At 38.7% G+C, this 23,759-nt stretch overlaps 1 protein-coding gene across 2 annotated transcripts in view; it reads right to left on the reverse strand.

Moving 5' to 3' along the window:
• The window catches only part of LOC134542684 (WD repeat-containing protein 48), a 51,593-nt gene extending 35,761 nt beyond the window's left edge, over positions 1 to 15,832 (reverse strand). For both annotated transcript variants that reach the window (XM_063387139.1, XM_063387138.1), the window contains exons 1-4: positions 15,576 to 15,832; positions 10,391 to 10,607; positions 8,910 to 9,122; positions 2,187 to 2,327 (exon numbers count right to left, since the gene is read on the reverse strand). In XM_063387139.1, coding sequence (XP_063243209.1) covers positions 2,187 to 2,327; positions 8,910 to 9,122; positions 10,391 to 10,607; positions 15,576 to 15,623 — 619 coding nt within the window. In that variant the 5' untranslated portion in view covers positions 15,624 to 15,832. The remainder of the gene's footprint in view (positions 1 to 2,186; positions 2,328 to 8,909; positions 9,123 to 10,390; positions 10,608 to 15,575) is intronic.
• Between the last annotated feature and the right edge of the window lie 7,927 nt (positions 15,833 to 23,759).

Raw genomic sequence — 23,759 nt, forward strand, 5'->3', positions numbered from 1 at the left:
CGCGGGAAAACTCCCGACTCCACTGAACTTACTCACTCACTGCCCTGGAACCTTCGTCCAAGGACTTCGCCACTCTGCCGCACCTGCGGCACTATCGCCCGGAAACTCCGCCGCGGGAGAACTCACTCAGTCACCGACTGACTGACTGACTGCCCTGGAACCTTCGTCCAAGGACTTCGCCACTCTGCCGCACCCGCGGCACTATCGCCCGGATCTCCGCCGCGGGAGAACTCACTCAGTCTCCCTCTCTGACTGACTCGAAGGTCGGCCCAACCTCCTTAAATAGCCCTTGGGTTCCCATCCAGAACAATCGGGCATGTCTCCGAGATATCTCGCGACCTTCGCCGTCGAAATGCCCAGAAACGCATCGTGAGTCCTCGAAGGACGCGGTGGCTGCTCTAAGAACGCCGATAAAGGCGTCTGAGTCCTTTTATTCCGCAGTGCGGCCTCTTTTAAGTAACCCGATCTGAGGCAGGTGCGCGCTGCGACGGTCAGGATGTAGCGAGATAGTATGACACGAGATACCAGGGAGAGGATGCGGGTGGAAGGGGGCGCAGACAGGCCGAACGAGTGCGGCGACGCCAAGCACTGCAGCCAAGCGCGCTCGTAACAATATATATTTTTAGTTAGGTACTTAGGTTGATAGACTAATTATATTTGGTCTATGTTTGCACTGAAATGTTCATCCTTATGTTTCTGCTGAAAAATATTTGCAGCCAATCACCATCTTGGACACGTATTTTCTCTACAACTTAGCGCAGATCGATAAAGGTGTATACCGTCTGTTGATCTGGAATATCTGAAGTTTACTGTACTAACCTCCGTAGATGCATCCGACTATCTACCATATGCAAAGCTTAAGAGTTTCCAGTACTTGCCACTAGCGTTCATTGCTGTTAGTGAGACAGTGCCTTATACATAACAGTGACTGAAGACACGTCTTTAATTTTTTCTCTTACCTATAATTTTGTATTAATTGTTGCATTTTTCCAGTTTTTAAATTTTCGTTAAATTCTAAAAAAAATTTCTTCAGTTCCAAAAGGCCTTGATGCACTTAAAATTCAATGGATTTACCTAACATCAAAATTTACTTTGACTATAGCACCTCTACTTGTTTCAAGTGCTTGTTTTGACTGCTACTGGCAGATCACCTTGGCAAACCAGTATTATATGTTATAGAAAAACTTTTATCAAATAATTTTGAAACACAGCTGTTAAATGTGACTTAACATAGCAATTGTAAGAAGAGTAATTGTACATAAACTTGAAGAAGAAAAAACAGTCAGAGTTGATACAAAATCTTATTAATATAACTAGCATTAAAAACTATTACATACATTAATTTTTTCCCACTGTACTCATGTGGCTGTGTTTGTTGAGTCATGCAGAACTGTTTGCCTGTTGTCAGTTATTATGTATGTTCTTGTTTCACTTTTTCAGTTGTTTGCCTTGTAAGACTAATTAATGACTTAATACCTTACTTATTTTTGTTTGATAATATAGCTAATACTGACTTCTTTTCTGTGTTTTTTTTTTACATATTCACTACATATTTAAAATATTTTTCAGTTTTAATCTTAGTTTTCTGACTGACAAAGACTCTGCAATAGTGTATATCTGTAAGTTGAAAAACAGTCAATAAGTAATTACATTAAAACTTATAAACTATAATAAAGTCAATATGTAATTAAGTTAAAACTTATAAACTCAAATAATCTACTATATAACTAAGTGTAGTTTACTCAATAGCCCCAGAGCGACTGGAAGTGACAAGTGACTGGACCTTAAATCATAACATATTTCCAGATCAACGTACATTCACACTCACAAACACGCAAGCTGTATTTAAATGATCAGTAAACAAGCCTTGGATTTGGAGCATGACTTTTTGCAACTCCCGTAGGACTATAGTTTCCATTCGCAAGTTTGAGAGATAAATACCACCATCTGAAACAGCAAGACAGCTAAGTACTTTTGCCTTTCTGCAGACACTGCAAGTTACCGGCGCTCTCAAATGCTTTTCATGAAGGCAACACTAAAAAAAAAATCATTAAATCAAAGCCTCTGAATAATGATTCCATCGCAAACTCACTCTTTTCACTACATCCAAAATCATACACTGGCATTTTAGTATTACTGGGTATTATGCATGCAACATTTAGAGTGAAGTCTGGACGAACACTCACCTTTCAATTTCATCTGCTTAGCACAGGTTCTCGGGTCCCACACTCTCAGCACCTTCTCCGTGCTGCCACTCACTATCACCGTGCCAGACGGGTTCATGGCTAGGCTGTATATCGAGTCTTTGTTGCCATTCAAGGACGACGCTGAAACAAGATAGTAAAATGTAATAACTATTCTGCACATATTATATTTAAAAAATTGGTTGTCTGTAAAGTCGGTTTACGGACGATAGTTTAACGTGACAACGTCATAACAAAACATTGATGAAATGATTGCATACTTTCATGAATAAAATTGAATCATTTTTATTGAATTATCACTATTTTGGATGGACACAAAGAAGGAGTGAAATTAAATCTACAATTTAATTGATAAATTTACTTTTATTTTCACTCATTAATTCAAATATGTTTATTACTTTAACGAAGAGATTATTTTAACTATAACTTTTATACATGTTTGCTATTTAACTTCTTCCAATTTGTGTTATTCTATTAAGGATAGGACGATGACAGGAAAAGTAGGAATCAAATGGGAGTGTTTCAAGTTTAATGTGCCTCGAAAAAGTCAAATCGATGGTTGTTCCAATCGAGTGGAAGAGAGATAGATACGGTGCAAGCGTACAATGAGCGTAATGGGCCACAGCGTAATGGGACAATGTGTGTAATGGGACACTTTTTCGTGCGTGCAGCCGGCATTCATCGATTTATTAGACGTTGTCACGTCAAAAGTATTTACAAAGTGCAGTGAAAATATCCTTTGAAAGATGAAAGTAAATTGTTTGGAGTTTGAATTCTGCCAGCAATTCTATTTTCTTATAAGTATTCGTGTTATGAAATTGAGAGTTAATTGTTTATTACAAATGATAAAATTTTGCATTTTATTCTTTCATGTGGTTATATTTGTATGTTCAAATGTATTGTGAAAAATTATTATAATTCATAGTCAGGCATATGTGAGTTGGGCTGTTTTGGTGGTGGTGCGCATCAATGCGTTATATGATAGGATTATGAATTCATAATGCCACATTTACGAATTGGCTGAACATAGAGAACATGTTTAGAGGATATTTTTCTCAAATATTTAAACAAAATATTTTTAAAAAAATTGTGCACTTACGACTTCAGTATTATTTTTTCTAATACCTCCAGAACCTATGCAAATACTTTGTAACGCAGCTGAGATCTGAATATCGGCTTTTATTTGATAACAGGAATTGGTATCCAATATCGGCCTGTATCCGCTAAAAAAGATTTGGTATCGGGACAGCCTATTCTTGTCTACAGTGTCACTTCCATTTTAAATTTTTACATCTGCTTGCATTAATATTGGGCTTTCACCCAGTGACAAGGAATCATCCTCCGACTTCACTCTCCCTCCACATTAAACTTTCTCCGCAGGTCCTTCACGACATTCATTTTCAACACTTTTTCCTCCAGGCAATTACACTCCCGGCCTATCCTCACCAGGAACAAGTGCCTCCCTCTTTCTGGTCGTCTCCACTCTCTCTGTATCTTCCACACATGGACACCATTACCTCTGTACCCTCCTCTACACCTCTACACAACCTAGTTCCCATCCTTCCCCAGCCCGCTCTCCTTTTAACACCCTAGAAACCTTAACAGCATTAACTCTCTCCTCCCCTGCAACCACCCCCCCCCCCCTCCACTCCGGCTCCTTGATCATCTCCGATGGCCTATGAATCCCTTGCCCTTCACTTCTCCGCATACCCATGACTAGGCACGTGAGAATATTCCAATTTTTTAATACAGATAGTTTATTATTGATATTCAATGCGACCTCAAATATTAACACTTCAAAATAACAAATGATTGTTTGCTTACGAATATTTGTCACAGGATACCTCTTGAGTTTGTCATCCACCAACATTCACTGTTGAGGTTAAGTCATTTGTGTGCTACAAATAACCTTATTTTGATGTTTTAATGAGACTTAATCAAAAAAATGAGAAATATGCACATTTTTAACATGGAACAAGTATTCAAAGTTTTTTTTCACTACTGTCTCGCTAAACAGTTAACGGAAAAAATAGATAAATGTCAACAACCATGGACTACAGCACTACACAACACCGACACTCCTTTGCGATAGCCATTAAAAGAAGTGAATGCCATAGTTTCAACAGCATAGGAATCGATAGTCACAATCGATCTAACACCATGCGACACAGTAGAGCTTACTTGCTGTATAAGGGGGGGAATAATGGTTTTGGATATCATATTGTTTATTTTATTGCTGAACACAAATACAGTTTATCTGCCTGCCATTAGCAATGAAAACGTGTGAATAGCTAGGGTTTAAATAAGTAAATATGTGCTCATTCTATCACTAATTTGGGAAAACAGCATAAAAGAACTTTCACATTTTTCATTAAATGGCTCAGATTTTACAATATTTTGCTGTTCAAGAAAATTTTCTGGATCAATATGTAGAATAGCATGTCTGGAATATATGCCGGATAGGAACTGAACTTAATAAAATGTTGGTTGGTTAGAGTTAAGTTAGATTAGCTGCATAGCTAAATATTATATGTATATTTCTTTCAAAATTTAAATATTTTAACAAAATCTTAGGTATTATTATTGTAGCTGGCTTAACCTAACCAACCTTTCACTTTAGTATTATTTGTCTAATTTCCCAGAAGCCACTACACTACACATTTACTTTTTCTTTCCCTATAGATTTTTCATATGCAAAAAATTAATTTTTAATGGGCTTCTAATCTTCATTCCAACTATTCAAACTAAAAAAGAAAAAACTTATATTCACACAGGCCTACCCATGACCCAAGACCAGTTTTAAAATCAAGCATGCAAAAAAGGTATGTGCTACATTACTTTAAAAATTTGGTTACTTTGTTTCAGCTTTATGTCACTAAATAATTTAAATAATAATATTTACTATCTACTAGTAGTAATTTATTGTATTCATCTATAACAAACTGGCAAAATGTTATACATACCTATAAGTTATGTGAAGCCAAATTAATGAGGAAGCACTTTACCGTTACATCATGGTGGCATAAGCTGTAAACACTTATTTTTAAAATGTAAATACAGCACAGACTTTAAAACAAAACAAAAAAGATGCATTTCTAGTTTCAAATATGCATCAATTAGTGTTTATATTAATTTCAACCAAATTCATCAAATTTGCCCTTTACACTAAAGTTTGTGTTCTGATAGTTTGTATTATGACTTTAAAAAATTATTACAATATAAGCGTATTAGTATTATCTTATGTTATTGCAGGTTAGTATTTGTTTAAACACTTCAGATAAGTTTGTTTAGTTTATTATTTGCTTGTTTAATGTTTCAATGAATATAACCTATTAATGTTACAAGAAAGGATGAAATCAAGTTCTATAAACACAATTAACCCTCTTAGTGCCAGCCTCTGCTAGGATGGTAGTGCTAATAGTGCCAGGTCATTTTTAACTAAATTGCATCTCTAGAGTTTAATTTTAATAACTTTTTAACCTTTACTGTTATAACTATGAAATTTTTACTGTTTATAGATAAATGTTTTCTTCTGTCACTTCTCATGTTTAAACATAAAAATTTTCATCTTATTTTATTTTTGTTGTTTTTTAAATTAAAAAAAAATAATTATTAAAAATTTTTTATGGATTGTAATGTGGATAGGGAGAAGTTTTGACAGTAATATTCTTTGGTTTGAATTTTTTTAAAATATTTAATTGTTTTTCTATATGATAGTATAATAGTAATGTAATTTTTTCCAATATTTATTCTAAAAATAATTTTTTGAAAAAAAAAAAAAAAAACATTGCTTTTCTAACTGTGTGACAATACAAATGAAATCTTTTCTTAGCGTAACTCCAACTATATAGTGTATTTTGAATCCTTATAATTTTTTAATAATTATAAGTCTGTTATTAATGTACTTAAAAAGTAAACGATTTAATTAAAAAAATTATGCATTGCTATTGTATGCCTTTATACAAATTTAGGTGAAACTGACTTTCAAATTTTAGAAGAAAAATATTGTCTTGGTTTGATCAGCATTTTGCATTATCACATTTTTTTCAATTAAAAATATAAAATTAATTGGTATTTCATGATAACAACAACGATAAATCCATCACAACTATAGTCAAATACATATTCACTGGTCCTAGCAGCTGTGTTTACTAAAACAAACACCATGCAATCCTTTATGGCATTTTGCACAAACTGTCCTTGAACGCTTTCTTTTTCCTCCCTGACGTTTACTCGATACACTGCAAACACAACATTCTTTTTCTTTCTTCAATGGCAGTTTCAGAATTCCTGATGACGCCACACTTTCGTTAGTGTCACCAGGTTGTTGGTGTTGCTGTTCTAGCCACTCTTTCCCGAGACTGTCCACTACAGCAGAGACGAACTCATATCTTGTCAGAATGTTACCATCTGTATTCATTTTGTACAAAATATAACTGTTGAGTACCATACGGCCAAATATATTGAAACATACTTTTTTCCAGTATTTCAATGACCTTCTTTCGTCGAGATAACAATACAGCATCATATCACTTGTGTCTATACCACCCATGTATTTATTGTATTTGTGAATGATTTCTGGTTTTTCACGCACTCTCTCTAGTCCGTGCCGTTTTTTAGTACACTGAACATCTGTTTTTCCATTTGTTGATAGTAAAATTACTGGTTTTGGTTGAGATTTCTTTTCGCGATATGCCAAAAACAGCAGTTCATTACTTTTGAAATACCTTTTCTCCCCAATGTGAAATTTATTTTGCCTGTGTAATTCGGCTGGTAGATGCTTCCTGTTCCGCCTAACAGTGCCAGTAAGGTAAGTCCCTTCAGAATAGAGTTTCTGTGCAACTGGTACACTTGTAAAAAAATTATCAACAAAAATGTGATAACCTTTTCGTAGTAAATTCACACCTGATAATAGCTTCATTATCACAGTGTACCCAAGACCATATAGTTTTATGCTAGTCTTATCTAATTGATCTTTAGCACCACGGTATACATAAAATCCCATGCAGTAATTGACAGTACTATCACAAAGCATCCAAAATTTTATTCCCCATCTATGGTGGTGTTTGTTGGGAAGGTATTGAAGTAATGACGTATGGCTCTTTGTTCCGACCAAACTTTCATCAATGCTCAGCATTTGGTATGGAGTGAAGTGGTGCTTGAAAACATTATTTGCGTGGACAATAATTGGCTTGAATTTTCCTTCTGGATCATAGTTTGATTCGCCTGGTAGACCAAGGTTTTTGTTATCCGATAGGTGGAAAAATTTTAGAAGTAGTTGAAATCTATTGCGAGAAAACATTTTTCGAAACCATGGCATGCTGCGAGATGGAACAGTAGACCAATATGAGGAAAGTGTAGGCATTTTTATGAGGCCCATATTTATTATACATGCTACAAATGCTTTCATTTCAACAACTGAAGTTCTTTTCCAAGAAATAGCTCTTGAACCTGTACCTAATTTACCCTTGTTCTGTGATAAAAACTGCTGAGCATATCTATTGGTTTCCTTTACAAGAAGCTGTAGTAAGGAAAAAGTAAACATTAGCTGGAAATATGCTATGGGCTTCGAATTTCGAGGGGGTAAATGTTTTGGTCCAGCATTTTCTAAAAACTGGGGTATGTTGTGTTTTGGTGGTGAAAAGTTTTCACAAGAAGACCAGATTATATTATTTACGTCAGTCTGTTCATTTTCATCCGTCGAATCACTTGAACTATCGCCTGAATTCGTACAAAGTGATGCACTGCCTGGAATATAATTACTCGCAGCCACAGGAGTAAGTCTCAGTGTGTTTGAAGTAGATGGTAAATGCTCTTCCTCATCAGTACTTGTATTGTTGTCGCTTGTTGTATCACTTTCACAAATATCACTATCGAGCGAATAAAAATAGTCGAGCATTTCTTTGTCATCTTTACCCGCAATGTAACTTCTTTTCCGAGACATTATTATGAAAACGAGAACAAAAGCCTTGATCGCACAAAGTTTCGCGGTAATATTAGTTTGAAACAGAGTAACATCACTTTCCACTGAGAAATATGCGGGAAAACGTGTTTACTATGACTACTACAATAATAATTTTCAACGCAGAATAACCAACGGTATAAAATCCTACGCAATTTGTAATATCCACGAAACTGGTAGTTACATATATCGTTTACATAAATGAACCATTGTTGTCATAACTTTGAAAAAAATACATTTGTAGAAATTTCTGGAAAATAGTTTCATGATATAAAAGAATTAAAATAAAGAATTTACAAAAGAAACAATTTTTTTTTCAAAAGGAAAAGTGTTTCTTTAGAATAAAAAATGCAGCAAAACGCGGTTTCTTACGCTGTGCGATGTCCAGCAGTATGACACTCATACTCTCTGTTGTGAGAAAAAAGAACTAAATAGTAGGGCACATACGCTACCTGTTTTCAGAAAAAGGAACTAGATAGTAGGACACTTCATTAGACAAAGGTAGAATGCGCTACTAGTAACAAAAACCTGTCTTGAAAACGGAAAAAAAATCGGGCCGATTTTTCGGCCCTGGCAATTCTCGCACAACAAGGCAAGGCCGATTTATCGGACTTTGGCACTAACAGGGTTAATAAGTGTATGATACAATAATTATTAATTTTCATTCCAATTGTTTTAACATGGTATTTACAACTACAACTAGTCTGAAGCTACAACTGTGGAGCGCTATAACAAGTACTCACTTGTCACAGTGTTATTGCTTGCAGTCAGGGCGGTCAGCGTGTTCACGTCCCACAAGAAGATGGCTCTGTCCAAACCTGCTGACGCCACTTGCTCGCGATCCCGTGCATACGCCAGAGCCTTCACGTAGTCCTTGTGGGTGCGTAGCGTGGACATGCAGAAACCTTTGTGCGCATTCCACACTTTCACCGTTGTGTCCGAGCTTGCCGATATCACTGGAACACAACAGAAGTAGCATAACTTTTCACAAGACTGTGAGTGTGTAACCTCAAAACGTGATGGTTTTCCCATTCTTATGACATTAAAATCAGTTATTGCTGAAATACTCCCCAGTATCTAAGGAAGACCAGGGAGGAGGTGGGTAGAGCAGATGGTTAGAGAGCAGGAGAGAGGAGAAAATGGACCAGAGTGAAGGAGGAAGAATGCAAAAAAATGTCAGCCATATCAAAATTTACAGACAGATAACCACGATTTATGGTAATGTGATGAATGATGTGTCAGTTAAAAAAATGGTGCATCATGTTTAATTGCAGGCGAACAAATGTTTATGATGAAGAATGCTCGGGCCGACCTTCAGTTGTGACAGCCGAACTCAACTCTTGATTACCATCTTTTCCCTAAATTGAAGGATTTTAGGGCCGGGAACCACAATGGAAGTGACAACGAACTGAATGAAAATGTTAATGGCTGGTTCAACAACTTGGCGGTAACTGAGTATGCAAAAGGCATAGAAAAGCTATGACAAATGTTTAAATTTGTATGGCGACTATGAAGAAAAATAGCTAATGTTTTGTAAAATAAGTTAGGTTTCATTATCTTAAACAAAAATATCTAGAGAAACAAACGTTCTTTGTAATAATGCTGCCTAATAGCTTGCCTCAATTAATTACTGGCCACAACCATAAAGGTAGGTTATGTGAAATGTACACATTAAGAGACCTTTCTAATAACCTCAACAGTTATAAAACAAAAGCAACATTTGGTTTATTTCTTTTGATAAGATTAATTTGTGGTTTTGGTAATGATAGAACTTTACTTATTACTAAAATTGAATGAGAAATGTTTCACCAACGGAAATAAAAATTATTAAATTGCATCCCCAATAGTTTGAATGTTTATATTTTGTCACCAAATAAAAAAACCTATCAAGTACATTAAGTAGCAAACTTTTTTTTCCTGTAATTTTTTGTAGGAATCTGTGAAGTTGGAAAATAAACATGTTTATAAACATAAGTTTTTATTTTAAATGTAATGTAGGAAAATAAATATGTTATAAACAAAGGTTGTTTTTTTTTTTTTCCAGCAAAAATTAATGTGATAAAATATATACGGTCACCACTTTGGATTTGAAAATAGCCAAGCTCATGTTTTCTCATTTTCAGTAATTGCCGTTATTTGTGTGGAATGACTTAGGCCGTTGTCGTCACAAGCACTCGGTCCCGGGCGGCCGGACAGAGGCGAGGGCAGAGCACGGAGCACTCACGGTTCTTGCCGCCGCAGCACAGCACGATGTCGTTGACCCAGTCGGTGTGGTGCTCCATGGACTGCAGGTAGGGCTCCTTCATGCTCTTGCAGTTCCAGATGCGCACGATGCCGTCGCGGCCCGCCGAGTAGAGCCGCTGCAGCTGGGCGTCCAACTGCAGGGAGTTGACCCCGGCCCGGTGGCATGGCTCCACCTCGTCCCGGACCACCAGGGACACCTGAACCCACATGCACACCGTGCTAGCCGGGGACTCGCCAGTTCCTGAGGCTACCCAACACAGCCAGGGCGTTATCTTTGAGAGATTTGTGCAACGGGAGTGAATGACTCGACGTAAGTATTTGGGCATACGCCATTGCTTAGCACATTTATGTCTGTAGAAGAAAACTACAAAAAAAAAACACACATGACAAAAAACAAACTAATTAAGCAAAAAAAATTGCTGTTGTCAGGATTTTATTGTGTGGTGTTAAATCCTGACAACAGCAATTTTTTTGCTTAATTTGTGTGTTTTTTGTCATTTGTGGTTTTAATTGTAGTTTTCTTTTACAGACATAAATGTGCTAAGCAATGGCGTATGTCCAAAAACTTACATAAAGTCATAGCCAGGGTGTCCACGTAAGATAAATCTACAAAAGAATTTCCTTGACATTTCCTGACTATTTTCATAAAAAAAATTACATATTTTCTGAAAGGAATAATGATAATGCAGCATTAACCATTCCAATAGCTGACCTAGAATAATACAACAAAAATAAAGGATTCTAACAGAACCTTGCAGAGACCATTTTATGGTGTGTATGACTATGCACTGAGACACCATTTGAAAAACATTATTTCACAGTTCACGGTTATGGCAAACAGGAGCATGAAATTTTCCCCTCAAATTACTACTACTGGGGACTTCTGGTGATAGTGCTCTGTTTAGCCCAGTGTTGGTAAAAAACAGTGGCTTGGTAGGAAGAGAGTGGGGTATAATCAACAAAAATAAATCTCAAAATCAGCATGAAATAAGTTAGGTAAAGTATAGTTGTTTGGCTATTGTCAATAAATTGCTTGTTATGAGTTCAAAGACACAAAATAAGAACAGCTTGTTTTCCAAGAATTCTGTCACAAAATAGGTATAACTTCTTTCTCTGGAATTCAGTCAATAAAGCAGTGCTTATTCATCTACTCCAGTTGTTCTCCATCAAGTAGGTCCTGTAATTGACTTAAATGTTAATCTCATACTAAAGTTGTGGCGATGATGGAATTTGGATTGGAAATGGACATTGTTCTACACATCACTATGCATTCATGTCATAATAATCTCCCATACGCATATTTTCAACAATTGAAGATATGTACTTACAGGTTTCATGGCTTGATATTTTTTGGCAGGTTATTGTAAATAAAGTTTGGTTATTCTGACTGTGACATTAGAAGATCCATATTTAGCTGTATTAAAAGCAACTAAATGGATATTTCCAGCTTGTCTTGTGTTATGTACATGAATAGTTTTTTTTTTAAATAATTGGTACTACCATGAATTAGCTTATTAATAATTTTATACACATAATACATATAAATTATGCTGGCTAGGTGAATTGGTTGTTTTTTTACAGTTAAAAAGAGTGTACATATAGGACGTGGTGAAGGGCAGCCTGTACAACATCTTGATAGCTCGCTTTTGTAATATTTTTAATTCATTTATCATATCCTTTGAACCATGACCCCATATTGTGCACAAATATTAGAGATGTGGATGAATTAATGCATAATACCTATACACTATTACAGATACAGTGTGGTTCACTTGATTTTAGATGGTGTAAGATACAGATTAAAAAACAGGAATACCTATTTTAGTTTTAATAGATCTTATACCGGCAGCCCAGTTTAAGTTGTTGTCAATTAGCAAACTTAGATACTTAGCAACATTTAGTTTCTGTATTAATGGTGTTTTCTCTACTGTTAAGTTAAAAGAGTTCATGGTATTTGATGTAACTTAGGATATGGTCATGTAGCTTGTTTAGATAAAAGTTTCGTATCACGTATCCAAGTCTATCCTTTGATCCTGGATACAACAAAAATTGTGATGTAACAATGAATAATGATTGTATTATCAGATCTGAAAATTACTTTTTATTTACTGCCTAACATTGTTTGTATTGTAATATTTTTGTTAAATATACAGGATCTTTGATGTACTAAATTAAACAGCAAGCATCATGTACCACAGGATCAATCATACAACATCATGCCATCAGGATAAAGGGATAATCTTGGATACATGATACAGAACACTTATCTCAAATAATTGACTATATTAGTTTGCTGTGCAAAAAATGGGTGCGTGTACTTAGGTACGCGTGTGAGAAGTTATACTTCTTTGGCATCATTAAAAAAATAGTTTTTAATTGCATGCAAAAATAGTGCGCGGAGTCCCTCCGCGCGGAAGAAGTGAAACTTCGTAATGTGAAAATGAAAATAGGAAGGAGTAGAAATTGATTTTTAGTGAAATCATATTGTATCAAATCAAACTAAAAAAATAAATCATGAAATCATTCAACGATAAAAGCTGTTTATTTAACTAAGCAGACAGGTTCGCCCCAAGGTGAAAATTGACGCGGCGAGACCTTGTGGACATAGAGAAATGACACACACTCACTATTTATGTGTCTATGAAACATGATTTTTTTCTGCATTTAAAATTGTAATATACAAAAAGGGTATTGAAAATTGAAACAAATATGGCGATACTACAAACTGTCAGAATCTTTATATTTTTTTCTAACTCTCTACTTAGTTCCTTACAATAGCAAAACACATTCACTCTCGCTCTGTCTCTTTCTATTCCCCCTCCCCAGGAGCGTTAAACGTTTAACACAACCTAGTTGTAAGTTGCATTAGAAGAATAACTTAAAAAAGGCCTGCATCATCAGCACACAAGGACAGTAGATCATGAAGTGGCAAAGTTCATTAATGTATACCAAATATAAAAATGGTTCTAAGACTGAACCCTAAGGCAACCCATAAGTAATTTCCAGCTCTTCGCTGTCCCTTCCATAGCCTAGTGCTTCCTTTTACTAAGATAACTAGCAAACTATTTTTTTTGGCAATTCCTCTTATTACAGATACTAGGCTACTTATAGTTTTTGTAACAAGACGTTGTGATGTACAGTAGCAAATGCTTTTTTGAGATCTATAAATATTGCACCTGCAATATTTTATTACATTATATATATGCTATAAGGAACATGCAATATGTTTACATTTGTTTGAACCTTCATGCTTTTGTTACACTATGGTTTATGAAAAAATGAGGTTATCACTACTACATGCCATCATAGCATGAGCAGTAGCACAGAAACAGCTTCGTGTGCAGCAGCAAATAACGAGCCTGGCAGGTTTGTAGTCATCGAGAAGCTCACAGGAAGGGATACAATAAACAAATATACTGGAAATCCTCATAAGCAGCAAGATTAACAACAGCGTTCAGTAAAGATACGTTTAGGTATATCATTATTTCATAAACTAGGAATTGTCAGAAGACGGCATGCTATGATGTAGTTGAAATCACTTTTTAACCTTGTCATTACCATACTATTACACTTAAAATAGTGCTTGATAACATGATTACAGTTAGCAAGTATGAATTAGAATATTTAATATTAAACACAGTAACATTCATAAAAAAAAGTAAATTAAAACTTGTTTCCAAAATGCAAACACTACACTTCAGCCAAGTTTTGGGCGTCTTATATGGCTCAACAATTAGCTGACTAAAAAAAAAGACTTCACACAGTTACCATATAATCATGCATACACAGCCACCCCCTAGAATAAGCACTACTCAACAAAGTAAGTCACATAATTTACCAATTAAGAATTTCCTCCTAAGAGGGAGTTGAAATACTTGAAGTATTTTACCAGCAGTTTACCATTGAAACAGGAGAGAGTGGGTAGAGAGGAATGATATGAAGATAAATGTGGGCAAAACAAAGCCGTGGTAAAATTTACCAAGAAACCAAAAATGAGTATGAGGATCTACCGACTCAGGGGTCAAGAGATAGGTGAGGCAAAAAGCTACAAATGCCTAAGGGCAGTGCTGCAAGGGCGGAGCAAGTGGAGAAGACGGTCAAGAAGAGCAGGCATTGGGAATAATATGGGGAGGGGGAGCAGCTATATAGAAGAAAAGGCCTATAGCACCATGGTGCACCCCTGCTGGAGTATGCCTCAGCAGTGCTGGAGAGAGAACTTGGGGGATACATAGGAGAACATATAGGTAGGCGAAAGTAGTGTGGAGTTAAATACACATAAAAATAGGAGAATATTTTACAAGCCCCACAGATCTGATGATGGAAATAAATGGTGGAAGAGCCCAAGAGGGAGAAAGCAGGTGGAGAAGCTAGTTGGACTGGTGGGGGGGGGGAGGTTTATGAAGAGAACTGGGGAATAGAGTTGTGAGGGAAAACATAGAAGTGGATGGGAGAGGAGAACGTAATGGGGGGAAAATATTGATGGTAGTGTGTATTGAAACAGAGGAGAAAAGAGAGAGAAATAAGAGTAAAATGCTTGCAAACCAAGCTTATGCCCAATTGCTGTGGTCTTCCAGAATTGAACAAACAGTAAATATATATATAGGTACAGTACTACAAATATTGAATTGTAAAACTGGTCGGTTGGGCCAGGTTAGTTACATTTAAAACACTTTAAAATAACGTACATGGTTGGTTAAGTTCACTACTTGAAAATACATTTATATTATAGATAAATAGTTAGGTCAGGTCAGTTTATATTTAAAATTCTGCATATTTATTTGAACGGTCTATAAGTGGTTGGGAATCACCAATTTAAAACGTAGGTAACTTTATCTAACCAAACATCCTTACCATCGTAAAGTGATCTTAATATAGCTAACCTAATCTTACCAAACGTTCACACAATTTTAAATTATTCTTACTGTATCTAACACAGTCGCTCGTTCAAGCAGTTAACCAATGATAAACAACTTGAAGTATCACGACACCCTGTTAGAGAATGATTGTAAAACACGTGAGGAAGTAAAAATATATATATTATTATTTTAGAAAAGAAGGCTCTCCCTTTGAATTATTTCTTCTCAAATTACCTTAGTAAATACGGCATCCAAACAGAATTTCGTACATAATTTCAATTATTTTATACAAATTAATACTAGGCGTACCTGTACTTTTTTCCTTCCGCTTTGCCCACCGGTTTTATGAGAAGTCATATTTATTTCAGTCCTTTCAAAAACATTTCAGTTAACACTGGGAACAGTCTTGAATCTAATAAGTAACAAATCACACAAATTATACAAATAAAGATCGTATCACACTACGACACGACATTATTTACTTTACGATACGATTGACAAATAATAAAGATCTGTTTTACTCGGCTTTTGTTTACGATCTTCCAACACTAAAAGCACTCATCCGCGTTTTAAGTGCCTGGAGCATAATAGAACCCCGAATTCATTCGGTGTCATATTGATTTTAAAAGATTTAAATTTATAACAATTATCAAAAGTAAAATAAATTTTAAAAATTTTCATTGCTAATGCAGAATTCGCAAACTAAACGATTAAAAAAAAAATTGGTTGTCTGTAAAGTCGGACGATAGTTTAACGTGACAACGTAATAGCAAAACATTGATGAAATGATTGCATACTTTTATGAATAAAATTGAATCATTTTTATTGAATTATGACTATGACGCCAACCGCCGGTGCTCCCTCTGGATCACACAGGCCGTTACGTCCCAACAACACTTACTCTTAGGCGCATTGAACACGCCCGAGCGTGATGTCTGCCGAGTGAGTGTAAGTGCGCTGCGACGAACACCAAGGCGACTACAGCGCCCGGCCGGGTGTGGCAATGCGCTAATATATAATTCAATCAGTAATTCTTCTTTTAACACAAACAAATTAATAACAATTAAAAGATAATTAGTTCATGTAAAATTATGTGCATTTGTTAATTAATCATGTATTATTAGATATATCATGACACCGGTCCGGCTGCCTCCCCGTCAAAGCTATCAAGTTTTTGCGGAATGGATCTCGGGGTTTGGGTTCGGCCAAGTGGCGGGAGGCAGGGACGTGTCCGTAGAGGTGATCCTTGGGCTGTTTAGGCCACCCAAGACACCTTACACTACAAATGATACACTCCGCTACGTGAAGTGTGGTTTTTATTACACAACAACCTCTACATGGTGCTATCCATCCCCTGACCGCGACTGTTCGGGATTAGAGAGCTCTGCGCGTGTACGGCTGTTCGGCGATGACCCCGCTTATAATGGAGAGAGGGGGAGTTTTGAGAAAACTGTACGTGGCGGACGTTGCTGCTAAGACCTGCGCGGTGATGCACGGCCAGTGGTGTTGTAACTCACGATCTAGATGAGGTTGCGGAATTGGCGCGAAGTTGGCCTCTCAACGTTGCGCGAAGACGACCAGCCTCTCCGAGCTCCTGGTGGATACTGGTTCGCTCGTGTAGCACCGCGCTACAGCAGGCTTGCCAATTGCGCGCCAGAAGCGCAGCGCACGGGAAACAGACGCGGCCAAGTTTAGGACCTATTCGCACGTTGAACAACTGCATTAATAAATAAAAACATTTGATGAAATATACATTACATAGTTTATGTCTGTGAGAGAAAACATATGCCCTTGAATGCTATAGTCCGGCGAAAGCACATTGCCACACCCGGCGGAGTGCTTCCGCCGAGGTGGCCGGTAGTGGTGCTAGCTGCGGGTCGTTCGGTGCACTCACACTCGTTGCACCATGCTGCACGCGCGGGCGTGTTCGTGGCACACGGCTTTGAGAGGCGTCGGAGAGGCATCGTGGCCTGTGCGACTAAGAGGCGCACTATCGGCTGGCGTCAATCATTTAAGTCCAAAACTGGTCGGAGCTGTTTTCCCGCGCTTCACGTGTCTTGGCGCGAGGTCGCGCGGCGGCCTCGCGTCAGTTGCCGTCGGGAGCACACAGGGCTCGGTCTCTCCGCGAACGCAGAGCCTACAGATTTCGCGCCACGTCCAGTTCATCGCAATAGTTGTAAGTTTTTTCAAATCCTTTTTCATTAGGTCTGCGCCGACCCCACTCAGTCGTACGTCTTTTCGTGCGGCTCTTAACTTATTTCATTTAATCCCTACAGAGATATTTAACTTACTATGTAATTTTCACGTCCTAAGCATTCGGACAGCGGATTTGAGTTATACGCAGTTTCAGGCTTCGAAGCCAGCGAATCATTATTCGTCAAGAGATCCTAGCAAGCCTCGGGTGTCATGTACTAACTCTTTAATCTACGTGTTTACAATTTAGCTTATTTAACTGTGTAATATACATCTTGCAATATCTAACCGAGTAATAAGTGACTGTGTCTCATATATGTTTTCATCGAGCCAGGCTTACGTACATTTCGAAGCATTCGCATCTTGTAGTACGTTAGATTGCAAATAACTTTTAGAACATTTAATTATATAGTGCTGTATTACATGTGAACATCATTCACTGCATAGATCGTTACAGTCTATTAGCTCCGCGATAGTTTGCCGCATCCTTCACGTCAGTAACGGCCACAGGATAAATCATTACATAGAATTTTGCCATCTATCCTGTTCGCGCACATTGTCTACGTTTAGAGATTCTCGTGCAGCGATGGTCAGACAACAGACGCGGCCAGGCATTGGACCAGCAAGTGTAAGGTCTTAATAAAGTGCAGTGTCTTTTCAATCCGTTTACCGTTTATTTCCAAGGTGTCCTGGGTGGCCTACACAGCCTGGGTAGTTTTAAAACCGCGACGCACTCCTGCCTGCAGCCACGAGGCAGAATCCCCGTTTTTGCCCCCTGAGATCATTTTCAGATTAATATTACTCAAAAACTTAAACAGGCAGTGGGAGTGCCATCAACTATTTTGTATGGATTCAAAGGAGGAGTGAAATTAAATCACAATTTATTTAATAAATTTACTTTTATTTCCACTCTTTAATTCAAATATGTTAATTACTTTAATGAAGAAATTATTTTAACTATTACTTTTATACATGTTTGCTATTTAACTTCTTCCAATCTGTGTTATTCTGTTAAGGATAGGACGATGATAGGAAAAGTAGGAAACGAATGGGAGTGTTTCAAGTTTAATGTGCTTCGAAAAAGTCAACTCGATTGTTGATCCAATCGAGTTGAAGCAGTGTGGGCACTGCACAGCATTCCTTCCCCTTCTTTCCCCTCCCCTCTCCTCCTTTCCCATTCCTCTCCAACCACCCCTTCCCCCCCCCTCATCAACCCTTCCCCGCCGCGCCACCTGCGCACTCTGACGAGTGTTGTTCCCGGCCTATATATACCCGGCTCCCAGCTTATTTGTCGCAGTCTCTCGGTCGTCTGACTCGAAGGCTGTCACTGTGGGACCTGGCTTCGCATTCTGGTATGTACTCGGCTGTGAAACTTAGCATCTGTAATCAAGTTTGATGTATTATTCTTGCCTGCGCATTGTGGCCGCGCTTTCACCTTTGTATCTCTGCCATGTATTGTAATGATGTGTATCTGCTATCACTGTTGGACCCTTCAGGTCAATTTTGAATTTAGTTTCTTTTGCGCACGCCGAGTACTGCCTGTAGCCTTGCATAAATGTTCTGTGGTTGTATATGGGCATGCCACGATGGCATTGGACACTTCTTGTCAAGCCGCGTCGTATTTGTAATTTCTTTCTTGCTGTTGCTTTCAGCCTAGCGGCCCATATTATTTGTGCTACTTCTAACGCTTCGCCAGCTTTCCCACTTTATCTCCACATTGTTTTAACTTTGTATGAATGATTGTCTTGTATATCCCGCGGGAATGCAAGAGGAACGCATAATTATTGCTAATTTGCTTGTAATCAACTTATATATGCATGTTTTGGTATTTTATCATGAATAAATATATATTTTTGCACTTGAGTTATATTATTTGTTACAGCACCAGCCCCCCACTGCCGTGTGTTTTATTGGAAAAACCCCCTCCTATGTTTTCTCTTTTTCAGTTGTTTAAGGCCGATACAACTTCTGCGCTACTCTGCTTTGGCAGTGGTTTTGCTGTGTGTTTTGCTTGTTTTCTTTCATGACCATGAGTGGCTCGGGAGTCAGTTGGATCTACCGGCTTCACCGCGACGAATTGATATGGTATCTCGAGGAGGTACTTCGTGCTGTGTGTCCGCCGCGCATCATGGACACGTGTAAGCGCGATTTTATTTTCAGGTTTCAGCGTCCTAATGAGTCAGTCACTCATTACATTGATGAGGTTGTTTCCTATGCCGATGTTTTGGAAATTGACATCGCTGAGGCTGAGTTAGTACAGCTTATTTTAGGCAACTTCGTGCCTCATGTGCTCACCCACTGTGGTATGTTAGCTCCACCTACCACCTTTGATGCTTTGCGTGCTTGGGGTAGTGAGGTAGAGGCACGGTTTTTAGCGGAGTCTAAATACGAGGCTGAGTTTTCGCCTCCCCCTAGGTCTACGTCCCTGTCACGTGTTCATGACAGGGGATTTCACAGCTTACAGGTTACCTCAGATTATCGTGGCAGTGACGTACACGATGCTGACGCTAGTGTTTTACGCACTTATGAAGATAATAGTCATCAGCATTCTTCCTTTTCGCCTTGCCTTCATGAGAGCTCACGTGCACGGCATTCGCCACCATGTAGATTTTACACGTCGCGTGCACGCTTCCCCGCCGGTGGCGAGGCTAGTGTACTTCCTCCCGGTGGCCGCCCGTCTGCCCCGCCTCTTGAGACTACGCAGCCGCGTGGGCGGTTGGGCGGTGCGGCTAGTGTAATTCCTCCCAGTGGCCGCCCGTCTGCCCCGCCTTTTGACACTACGCAGCCGCGTCGGCGTTTGACTGGCGGCGCAGTTGCCACTTCTGCGCAGCAGGTACAGGGTGTTCCAACATACACTCACGCTCGTTGCGCAAACTGTTGCGTGTTTGGACATGTGACTGAGGACTGTGATCAGGCACGCGTTGATGTTAACGCACGTAGATGTTTTTCTTGTAAGGGATTGGGTCATTACTGGAGTAATTGTCCGGGAAACGGCCACTAACAGGATAGAAAAGAGGTCGTTTCTGTCGCTTCTATAGGAAAGCCTCTAAATCTGTTTTCTGACTTTCTTGCCCGTGTGTATTCACGAGCGTTTCTTTTCGGCTCTTGTTGATACCGGTGCTACATGCTCGGCTATTAGTGAGACATTTCTCCAGACTTTAATTGAAACATTTCCTAAATCTTCTTTTCGTGTATTTTTTGAAAACCAGATTAATATTTGTGTGGCAAATGGCGAGTGCCTTCGCGCAAATAAGTTTGTGGTTATTCATTTTAAGATTAAGCATTTCTCCTGGAATTGGAAGTTTATTGTTGTTCCTGGTCTTTCACCGAATTTTATTTTGGGTTTAGATTTTTTGAGCAAGACTCGCTGTGTCCTAGATGTGGGCCAGCGTGAGCTCCGTTTTGACTCTGCTCCTTCTGTGAAAGTTCCCTTAAAATCGCAGCCTAGTAAATCTGTTATTTTTGAGTGTCGCGATGCCGATAGGATTGCTCAAGGACAGGCTATTGCCGACCTAGTTCATACCTTTTCTGATGTTATCACTTCTAAATTAGGACACTGTGACATTTTGCCCTATAAGTTCTACTTAAAGGATGAAGTTCCCGTCCGTGCCAAGTATCTCAAGGTTTCTCCCCCTAAGCTTCAGGCCATGCGTGACATTGTGGATAAGCTCTTAGCTGCTGGTGTAATTTCTCCTTCTACATCTGATTTTTGCACTCCCACTTTTTTAGTGCGTAAAAAAGACGGTGCGAGCTGGCGTATGGTGCATTATTACATTCCTTTGAACCATAAAATTGCTAAAGACAATGTTTATCCGCTCCCCACTGTTGAGTCTGCCCTTCAACATCCAGGCAAGGCCAGATATTTTTCTGTTATTGACTTGAATCAAGGTTTTCACCAGTGCTTTTTAGATCCTAGTTGCCACAAATATACCGCATTTTCAACTCCTTTTGGCCATTTTGAATTTAATCGTGTGCCTATGGGTGTTGGCTTTGGCAGTCAGGCTATGAGCCGGATCCTTGATCATGCTCTATCTGATATTAAGTATGATTATGTGTTTGATTATGTCGATGACATCATTGTTTATAGTAACACCTTTGAGGATCACATTACTCACCTGACTGAAGTCCTTTCTCGTTTACGAGGGGCTAATCTCACCGTCAACCCCAAGAAGGTTACACTAGGAAAAACGTCAGTTAAATTCTTAGGTTATATTATTTCACAAGGTACTCTCCATATGGATCCTGACAAGATCGCCCCTATCATCCAGTTTCCTAGGCCCGTAAATTTAAAGGGAGTTCAGCATTTCTTGGGTATGTTAGGTTTTTTTTCCAGGTTCATTAATAATTTTGCTTCCTTAACTGCTCCCTTGAATATATTACGTAAGAAGGATTCAGTCTTTTAATAGGGCCCCGAACAAGAGAAATCTTTTCAGGCACTGAAGTCTTGTATCGCTTCACCCCCAGTGCTCGCATTCTACCCGATTTCAGTAAACGGTTTGCCGTTCAGGTTGATGCCTCGCATAATGCACTTGGAGCCATCCTAGGACACCTTGAGGAAGTCCAGATTAGGCCCATTGTCCATGCTAGTCGCTCGCTATCGGAGTCTGAGCAGCGATTAGGCGTCTATGAGAAGGAGGCCTTGGCTTGCCTATTCGGCCTAGAAAAATTCGAAGGTTATCTCGATGCTCGGGAGTTTGATTTATTTACCGATAACCGAGCCCTTAGTTGGCTCTTTAATCATCCTCATCAGCTGGGTAAGCTGGGTCGTTGGATTTTGAGGTTATCACGATTTCAGTTTGTCATCCATCACATTCCAGGCAAAGATAATGTTATTGCTGACTCTTTCTCTCTCTCGCATGTTTTGCACCGATGAATTCGAGCCTGCTCATCTGATACTACTAAATTTATCACTTATTTTAAGTATTTCCTGAATCCTACTTTAATATCAAGGAATGTCAGACTCAGGACCCCTCCCCCCCCCCCCCTCTGCTGGCGGGTGCTTAAGATCTTCATGATAAGAAGGCTGTTACCTATGTTGAGGAGAGTGGCATGTTGTATTTTACAGGAACTTCTGGCAGAGATCGAAAGGCTGTTGTTCCAGCTGTCTTGAGGCCTATGGTGTTAACCTATTTTCATGGATCTCTCCTAGGTGGTCATCTAGGAATAGATAAAACTTTTCGCAGAATTTCAGCGCACCTGTTTTGGCCTGAGCTTCATGCTGATGTTCGGAGCTTTGTTCGATCTTGTCTCGACTGCCAGATTTCTAAGCCGCCGCATAATTCTAAGGTGGGTTTGTATGCTGCTGATCCTCCTGTAGCCCCCTGGCATATCTTACATGTTGATATTTTTGGTCCTCTTACACGTTCTAAGAAGGGTAATGTATGTTTGCTTGTTGTTTTCGATATTTTCACAAAATTTGTTATTTTATTACCTCCTTGAAACATGAAGGCTGCTACTATCGTTAAGGCGCTTAAGGATCAGGTTTTCAAGTTGTTTGGTCCTCCATGTATGATTGTTTCCGACAATGTCCCGTATTTTCAGTCTATTATCTATAATAATTTTCTTTTTGAATGGGCCGTTAAACCTATTTACAGTTCAGCTTATTTTCCGCAGGGCAACATGGTAGAGCAGCAAAATAATGTTCTCAAAAGCATCCTGATTTCCTTCTACCGGTCTGATCAGACTCTTTGGGATTCAGATATGGAGTATATTAATGTCGGACTTAATTCTGCTCTGCATTCAGCTACTGGGTTTCCACCCTCGATCCCGTTCCAAGGCCGTGGGCTTACTGTTCCTCTACTGAACCAGTGGGGCTTGCCATCCCTCAGTGCCAGCCTGGACGCCCAGGCATTGGAACGTGTACTCTACACGGTTTCCTGTAACATTCATAAGGCCCATAAGGCCGTTTCTGACAATTATAATAAGGCTAGAGCACCTCATGGTTATAAGGTTGGGGATTTAGTCCTTTGTAGAGCGTTTAAATTGCCTAAGTTGGCCGATCAGTTAAATGTGAAGTTACTTCCTCCTTATGAGGGACCCTATTGTGTCGACAAGTTTTTGGGTGTCAACACCCTTTTGTTAAGGTGCTGTAGGCGCAAGTTTAAATTTCGAAAGGCTCACATAACCCAGGTGAAACCTTTCGTTCAATAAAGTTTTATGGGTTTGTTGTAAGCTTTTTGCAGTATTGTATTATATATGAGATTAGCCTATTGGCCTGTTGTTAAGTGTTTGTGTTCCTAGGAACTTATGTTCGAAATTTGTATTTGCAGCTTGTCTTTTGTTGGATTTGTGCGTGGTGTT

This window comes from Bacillus rossius (assembly GCF_032445375.1).
Source record: "Bacillus rossius redtenbacheri isolate Brsri chromosome 9 unlocalized genomic scaffold, Brsri_v3 Brsri_v3_scf9_1, whole genome shotgun sequence".
In the NCBI taxonomy this organism is placed as follows: Eukaryota; Metazoa; Arthropoda; class Insecta; order Phasmatodea; family Bacillidae; genus Bacillus; species Bacillus rossius.